Source organism: Malurus melanocephalus, unplaced genomic scaffold (assembly GCF_030028575.1).
Source record: "Malurus melanocephalus ecotype Western Australia unplaced genomic scaffold, MMel_1.1 scaffold_245, whole genome shotgun sequence".
Classification (NCBI taxonomy): Eukaryota; Metazoa; Chordata; class Aves; order Passeriformes; family Maluridae; genus Malurus; species Malurus melanocephalus.
In genome coordinates this window covers 228,778-237,462 of record NW_026623477.1, presented here as the reverse complement: position 1 = coordinate 237,462, position 8,685 = coordinate 228,778, and the positions used below count along the sequence as shown (strand labels likewise).

The 8,685-nt window shown below is 45.5% G+C and overlaps 1 protein-coding gene across 6 annotated transcripts in view; it reads left to right on the top strand.

The window, feature by feature from the left end:
* CADPS (calcium dependent secretion activator) overlaps window positions 1-8,157 on the top strand; it is a 202,989-nt gene extending 194,832 nt beyond the window's left edge. For all 6 annotated transcript variants that reach the window (XM_057375338.1, XM_057375342.1, XM_057375341.1 and 3 more), the window contains 2 exons: window positions 5,025-5,129; window positions 6,845-8,157. In XM_057375338.1, coding sequence (XP_057231321.1) covers window positions 5,025-5,129; window positions 6,845-7,024 — 285 coding nt within the window. In that variant the 3' untranslated portion in view covers window positions 7,025-8,157. The remainder of the gene's footprint in view (window positions 1-5,024; window positions 5,130-6,844) is intronic.
* The last annotated feature ends 528 nt before the right edge of the window (window positions 8,158-8,685 follow it).

Genomic DNA, 8,685 nt, shown 5'->3' with positions numbered 1-8,685 from the left:
GCTTTGAACTGTTGCCTGAGAGCAGGTTCAGTTTTTCTTTGGGAAATAAGACTCACAGTCAGCCTCTTCCTCTGTCCCTTCCCACCTCTGTGGTCCCCTCGCTGTGTGCTGGCCAGCTCGGGGATGCTGCAGAGGTGGCCGCCCAGCATCCAGTCCCTCATCTTTGAAACACCTTGAATTCAAGGGTTCATTTCAAAGCTGCCTTTCAGCATTTCAAAACAAGCCCAMGTCCCGGACAAAGAGAGAGGGAGCCAGCCGGCATTCGGAGTCHCCTTGTGCAGTGTGTGTCACAGTTTTAAATAGATTTGCCCTGCTTGGATTGGTTCTTGTTGGAAAGGGAGTACTGAAATGAGAGGTCATAGGGGAGAGTTACTATGGTAATTGAGTAGTATCACCAGTAGTTTTGCTCTTATGAGCATTAAAGCACATAATAATGGACAAACAACAGTGGTTAAAGCAAGCAGGTAGGATTACTATGTTCTTTTGTCAGAAGTATATAATGTCTTGTAGTCAGTTTTAAAGACTTCTCAACCCCCAAATCTACCCGGCAGTCACCTGCTGAGTAATTTTGTATGCCTAATCTCTAGCCCTTAACTACAAGCTTTCTGCTAATTTGAGGCAAATGGGTATTTTTGACACTAAATAGGGCAGTAAAGAATCCCTGACCTAGAAAAACTCCATTCCAAGGCACTGAGAGCAGAAAAATATTCTTTCAGCATCCTTGTGAGACCTTTGGAATGACATAAAATAGCTTTGACTAAACTGTGCTGAAGCCTTCGATTAATGGTTTGCAGAAACTTGCTGAACATCCCTACTACAACTTCCCCCATAAAACTTGTCACTTCAGATTGCCATCAGCCACCACAACAATAATCATTTCATGCCTATTGCTAATTGCAAGCACAGCTGAGGCTCAGCGGGGTGCTCTTGCACAGTCCCAGGCCTTTATACCAGCCTCAATCTGTTGTATGGCACTTGTTCACACACAAAAAAACTACCAGTAAAGGCAGAAAGAGGCAGAGTCACAGGTTCCTTGTAATCCCTCTGCTACCCTGCTGACAACCCAGCCCTATAAGCATTCCTGGTTTTGTCCCACTCTTTACAAAAGCTGAAGTGACCTTAAGCTACTAGTATGTAAGCTTTTGAATGAAGAATACAGCTCCTTCAGGTGCCTTAAGAAGCAGTGTTGCATCTGGCTTACGAGATTCTGTTTGCAGCACCCCTGGGGTGAGCTGTGGCTTCCTGTAACATGTAAAATATGAGTGTGAACTCGAGGTTCATGGCAAGGAACAGGAGGTCATGCTTCCATTCAGCTCACACCAAAGAAGACGGGGGTTTGCAGATGTTCCTGGGTATGTGTAATGACACCACCTCCCGGAAAGCGCAGGAACCCAGCACAGGGCTGGGTTTTGATAAAATGTGCCGCATTCAGTGTGCTTCTTGCAGATTTATTCATACCAATTTTTACAATTTATGTATTCAGAGACAAACTTGCTATTTCAGGAACTTATTGATCATGTTTTTGCATTCAAAAATTAAAAAAAAAAGGCAAAAAAAAAAAAAAAAAAAAAAAGAAAAAAAAAAAAAAAAGGCAGTGGGCCGGGGAACAAGGAAGCTTATTCTTCAAACTGGTTGGGGTGTTGGATGGAAGTGTTGGCAGCCATGGAAGTGCACATCTTCTGTAATACTCTAATACCCATCCTGGAGCATCCCAGCCAGCCCATGGCCCACCTCATCCACCCAGCCCAGCACTCAGCAGTGAGAGTTGCTGTTGAAAGAAAGGAGGACAACAGGAAAAATAACCTGAAAGAGGGGTTGAATTCCTTTCTGTGTCTGCTTGCAGTGACTGGGCTCTGAGAGCACCCAAGGAGTGTCTGCATTCCCTCTGCTGGGGGCTGGGTTGTGGTTTGAGCAGCAGGGACWGTGGTACCAGTAATGTGTGTGTACTACAGTGAGTGATCTGTGGGGTTTTGTCTGTGGGCCTGGACCATCAGTGAGATTTACTCATTCTTTACAACCAGGTGAGAGAAGGTTTTTTTCAGAAAATATATTTACAGTTCTAACTTTGGTGTGCCTGCGCCACAGCTGTTTGGGGGCTCCAGAAATGTGCCTGAGATGTGTTGCAGCCCCTTGTCAGTATTCGGGCTGTGACCTCTACACCCTGACTTTGGGGAMAAGCCACAAGGCTGGAGCTGCGTCCCCAAGGGGACCCTGTGTCCCCAGCATGAACCCCACTGTCCTTCAGGAAATGACAGACTCTCCTTGGGGGAAGCAGGGTGGCCAGTGTCCCCACAGGACCACTCTGTGCTCTTTTGTCCGAGATGATCACGTTTCTGTTTAGGAGCATTTGGCTTTGTTGTTGTTTTTTTAATAATATAATCATATGCAAATGTTATCTTCTTTGGTAGGTTAGTCATGAATCAGAGGGCTTGTGCGTCTTATAGCACATCAACACTAGTGATAGCTAAAGGGAACATTTAATTTATGGGCTAACTTATTTTTATGAATATGCAGGGCTTAAATTCAGCAGTTGGTGTGTGCTCTATGAAGTGACGTGACGGTTTTGTGTATCAAGATCAATGAATTAGACTTTGTCTTTTCCTCGTAAAGCAGAAAGTCTTTGGAGTAAGTTGGCTTTGAGAAAGAGAGCTCCTTTCATGCAGCCGAGCACTACGCCTGGCTGAGCCCTTGTCAGCCGGTGCTCAAGAGGAGAGGGGTGATATTCACATTTTGTTCCGAGGAGTTTGCATCTCCCCAGAGCCCAGAGTGTTGAAGTGCCCTCCAGAAAACAGAAAAAACATTTCATTCTGCTCCCTCCAAAGGTCTCGCAGCAGCGAAGTCACCTTGCCAATAACCTGCGGGCAGAGGTGATAATTTCTGTTCGGGATCACACAGCGGCGTGGGCGTGCGTGGGACAGACAGRAACGGCAGGACCTGCCCCTGCCAGGGACTCCTCATCTCATGTGGAGGTGACACACAGACCTGGCTCTGCGGAGGATGGGAGGCAGCAGGGGAAGGGAGAGGGTGTGTGTGTGTYACACACCATCACACCCTTTGGGGGTTCTGATTTGAAGAGGTGGCAGGAGAAGGGGAAAGAGGTGCTCGGCTGACCTGGGCATCCMCGTGCCAGCACAGCCCTGGATCACAGCTCAGATCACCCGAGAGCATGACTCAGTCAGGCTCTGATTTCTGATTGCAGAAAAGCGGCGTTATGAACATCARTGATTTCTTTGTTTTGCCCGTGTGGGTCTGCAGCATTTCACGGGAACCCAGGCAGATCCCTCGGTGGCAGCAGTCACTCTGTGCCACCCCACCACCAGCTGGCACCTGGGATCCTTAGGGGATATCCAGGGATGCTCTGACTTCTCAGACTAGTCTGGGGGAGTGGAAGGTACGAAACCCCACAAGAGCTTTGTGTCTCCTGTGCTTATCATGTCCACACCACCTTACCAGGGTGCTTCACTCACTGTTCAGCCCCAGTCTGATGTCAGGACCTCAGGTGACAGCTGAGAGCTCCCGCTTGCCAGTCTCAATTAGGCTCATCCAAGCTCTTGCCAGCTTTCCATCCTGGAGAGGAAGGGTCAGCAGAATCTCTGCCAYGAGTTGCAGAGCTGTAAGCATTGAGCATGAGGTCACCACATGCCATTTCTTYGGTGATTCTTCCATCTCCTTATTTCCTCCATTTTAAAGAGGTGCTGTAGAAAGTAGAGTAGAGGAACATCATCGGGTTTGGGGTTTGCTTTCCCCTGCAGCTCCCGGGTGTGCTGCCATACGGTTTGGAGATGTGTGTTGGGCACACATTTTTGTAGTGCGGGGCTGCTCTAGCTTAGACTCGTTTGTTTGCTTTGGTGAGCCTCGTGCCAGCTTGTGGGTGCCAGTGTCGAAGGATGGAGGGTAACAAATCACCAGCAATTTTTGCAGTTTTGCAATTACAGAATATTGAGTTGTCTCTGTTCCCCTGCTGCGCTGGCAGCTTCCACAGTCAGCGGGAAAAGGGCAATGTTCTGTGTCGGAGACCCCCACCCAAGGGGGGCAGCAAGACCTGATTTGGACTGGTATGAAGTTTGAGGCTTGTTGGGAGGCAGCTGCATTCCAAACTAACCTGAATGATGCTCAATCAGGATTTTCATAAACAGTTCTGGTGGGGTTTCTTTAGTATTCTAACAGGTTCTAGATTAATTTCAGCAGTCCAGGATTTGATTCTATGTGTGAGAAGGGTGCGATGGCTTTCTGCCTGCTTTGTGCTGAGCATCGTGGGGAGGTTTTATGATTCCCCATYACCCCCCAGTCCCTGATTTTCCTCCTCTGGAAGGCTCACTGCTTGTCTGTGTGGCATCAGACGTGCAGGGTCAGCCCTGCGTGAGCTGATTCGCCGCCCACCAGAGCTTTCCTGTGCGAGCCTTTTGCACAAAACAGCACAATTTCAGCCCCTGGAGGGGCCCTGTGAGTTCAGCAGCTTTAAAAAAGCTCATTTCCTTGCTGCTTTTCCATCTTTCATAGTTGTGAGGGTGAAAGCAGAGTGTTTCCCACACAGGCTGGGCAGGTACCCGTAGGTGCTTACAGCAGCATCCTTCCCCCCAGCCAAACCCTGCTCCCCATGAGCCTCCCCTCCGCTCACCCCCACGGAACCAGGCTCATCCTGTGTCTGTTCATGATSGAAATTGAAGATGGTAAGTAACCTGAGTGTGGGACTGACCCCCTTCAAGGCAGGACTGTGGGGGAAACGGGTTCGAACATGGCTCGAGCCCAACGCACACCACAGTGCCATCAGCGGCAAAATCAGATTACAAAACCTTGTGGGTTTACTGGTGGCCTTACTCTCCTAATAAGTTTATCATTAAAATTTGAAAGCTCATGCATGGAAGCTTGGTGTGAGAGCAGATGCCTGCCTCCCCTGTCAGTCTGTGCCCCCATGAGCCGGGTGGAAGGTTGGGGTGGATGTTATGGGGTGCTTGGGGCACCGGTGCCACTCGGGGCACCCCCCCCAGCGGGGTTGCTGGACAAGTCTTGTGTTTCTCTTGCAGCAATGGTACACCAGCTCCATGAGTGTTGTGTGCACCTGGCTGACAGACCGCATGGACCTGCAGCTCCACATCTACCAACTGAAAACTCTCATTAGGATAGTCAAGGTAAGAACCCAGGGTGTTCTCAGCATCCCTCAGCTTCTGCATGTGCCTGCAGGTGTGTGGCAAACTGGCACTGGCAGATAAATTCCGGATTCGTTAAAATTCTTTAAAATAATTGAATTTTAATTCTTTAAAATTCTTTAAAATAGGGCAGGTAGCACAGGATAAACAGGAACTTGAAATGCATAGAGATGTAAAATACAGGTATGCAAACAGGAACAAAGTATCCTTGCATTAAAAAAAAAATCTCTTGCTATTTGACCTTACCTGTACAGTAAGTGCACCAAAMTTAGCCTTTTTGTGAACAAATTTGCTGATCACACCAGTGAACTCTGGTGTTAAAATAGATTAAATCAACCCAAAAGTTTTTAACGCTGTTTTGCCAGAAACATTTAAGCCCAGCTATGGCTTGTGATTATTGTCAGAATGTAAATGAGATTGTTCTCATAGTTAATTGAAGTTGYTTCTTTTACAATGGGTGTATATAATCAACTTTTAAGAGATCACAAAGGTGAGATAACATACCCTGAAAGTAGCATTTTTTTTTCCTTAAATGCACGTGTATGTGTATATGTGTGYGTGTGCGTGCCTTGGACTAATGATAATTATTTCAGTGTGAAATCACAGTGGTTTACATGAAATAATAAGATCACAGAAGGGGGTAAATATATTTTTGATCATTTTAGGTTCTATCTAATGCTTTTTGGTCTAGTATTTTATAATGTTTATGGTCTTGTGTGCAGTGAACACATTGAAGGCATGAATAAATTAAAACTGAAATGTATTAAATGTGCTTTTCATAACTGAAAACAACAGGCACAGACAGATTATTCCTACTTGTCAGTTAGCTGAGGAAAGCTTTTTTCCTTGTGCTTTATTTATACCAATATTACATTCAGAAGCAGCTATAACAAACCCAAGGACTTTCTGAAATAGCAGAACAGTAAATAGTTTCTATGCAGAGCACAGAGCAGAATTAAATGAACAACGAGACCAGAGTTTTATCTCACAGAATCGAGGAGCTTTTAAACATAAATTCACATAAGATATGTTAATTGTAATAACAAGGGGAAAATGGGAACCATGGAAATGCAGCTCCAGTTTGAGGTGAAGAAAGGGAGATTTAAGGAACATGTGCCCTGTGCTTATATTTATACGTCAATAATTTCCTCCAGTATCCTGGACTTAGTTTATTTAATCCCCATACTGTAGGTAGGATTGTTTAATATGGAGCATTCCGGGAATGTGTAATCACATCTGTAGGTACGGGCGATAAGCGTCCTGCTGTTTGAGGAGAAATAACTGACATTAGAGGCAGGATGAGCACATCCAGGAGCACGGGAAGTTAGAGCAGAACCCTTACATTGCTTTGATGACTGCTTAGACCCCAGCACACCCTGTGCAAAGCTCCCCTGAGCTGCCCCACTGCTCTAAAACCACCCAGCTCAGCCACTTCACTGGCCCACAAAGGGTAATTTGTAGCCCAAGGCACCCTAAAGGGATTTCTGCCATGCCAGTGGTGGCCAGCAGAGATGGCCCTGTGGCCTTTGTGCYCCCCAGGCGATGCAGAACATCCCCAGGGCTGGGATTTCCCTGGTATCCCAGCTCTCCCAACCCCCAGCACGGGGCACAGGTCGATTCCTGCACCAAAGCAGAGGAGCTGCGTATCACTCTGACCTCTCCCCATGTCCTTCCCTCCATGCTTGTCCCTATTGCAGAAAACGTACCGGGATTTCCGATTGCAAGGCGTGCTGGACTCCACCTTGAACAGCAAAACCTACGAGACCATCCGGAACCGGCTGACGGTAGAGGAGGCCACGGCGTCGGTCAGCGAGGGCGGGGGGCTCCAGGGGATCACCATGAAGGACAGCGATGAGGAGGATGAAGAGGACGACTAGAGACGCTGGAGCACCGGCTGGGGGTCGCCTGGTATCCGTGCATGTACCTCGTCTGTAACTCAGTTAGCCACATTAGGAATTTTTATGTCAGCTCTAAATGCCCATGAGAAGTTTACCAATACAAATGCCATGTTAGCTGTGTGGTAATAAGATTAGCACCTCTCTTTGATTCATCAGTTTCCTAATTTCATATCTATATGTTCATAAGCAATATGGAGCACCATTGTTTAATACTGTTAATGGAAAAAACTACATAGAGAACATGCTAGGTGTGTCCCTGTTATTAAAGTTTAAACAATGCTTCATTAATGTACTGTATATACATTGATGGTAAATTGTTGTGAAGATGAGTGACTCGAGTCCTTTCATTTCTTTGTTTCTCTTCTGTGGATGCCAACTGCTTAAAATTAATAAAAAAAAAAAACAGCTTTGTTTTTAAAGAAAAACCAGGCAATTACAAATGATTTTTTTGTTCTCTCTGTTCATTTAAAAACCAGAAAACAAACAAACCCAGACAGCCGTTTGAATCGTTCTGCATCCTTGTTAATGTACCAGGCTCTTCCCTTCAATATGCAGTTAACTCCATAGAGACTACATCCCAAAGGATTAGTCATTCTAATTGCCACACCAGATTAATCCTATCATTATGGATATATCATGCCACATTACAAGTCCAAAGCAGTTGTTTTATGTTGACGTTTGCTCCTCTAAATGTTACATTTTTGTTTAAATTTCAAATAACCGTGTATGTACAAAGACAACTTTAATTACAATCTTAGACTCTACAAATGTGTTTATAATAATATATTGAATATTTATTTCGGTAGATTGTAACCATAATTTACAATTCCTCTGTTTCACAATGGTTTTTATATATGTCATGTACATTGCATTTTGACCAGTAACTGCATGTCCATCAGTTCCTTCTCCAGAGCTTTTACTTTCTGTGTAAAATAGTGATCCATCTTGCTTTTTTTGCCTTATACAAGCCGACAGTTGTAAAAGTGTGAGAACTGTGGCTTCTCAATAAATAACTATTCAGATGTCCTAATAATAAATTATGGAGTCTTTTTATGTCTGCCTTAGAAAAAAAACCAAACCAAGCTGAGATGTAAGAGCCCCCACCTCTCAGAATAAAGGCATTTTCTTTTCTCATGGGTGTTCTTTAGTTTATTAATTAAGAAGATGGTTTCCTGATTTGCTCCCCAGGGGTCAGGATTGGGAGCACACTRTCTGTTCCCCAGGTATGAGGGTATTTCTGCTGTGACTGTTGTTTGTCCCTGGACATTTAATTGGTGTCTGCTCTGGTTCAGCCCCTGTTATTCTATGGCCATCAGCCTTACCCAACACTCMCCTTCCTTCAAAAGGCCTCAGTTTGTATTTTAACTTCTCCCAAAGCAGCCAACTGCAGCAGCACTTGGGCACAAGGCAGGGACAAACCCTGACCTGAAATTAAATGAAAGTCTGGTTTGATGGAAAACATGTTTAATGGAAACAYAGTGGAACTGGCTGCCCAGAGAGGTSGTGGATAATYCATCCCTGGAAGGTCAGACTGGAYGGGGCTCTGAGCARCCTGGTCTAGTGGGAAGTGGAACTGGATTGTGTTTGAGGTCCTTTCCAACCCAATCCATTCTGTGATTCTCTGTTAGAGAGTTTTCTGA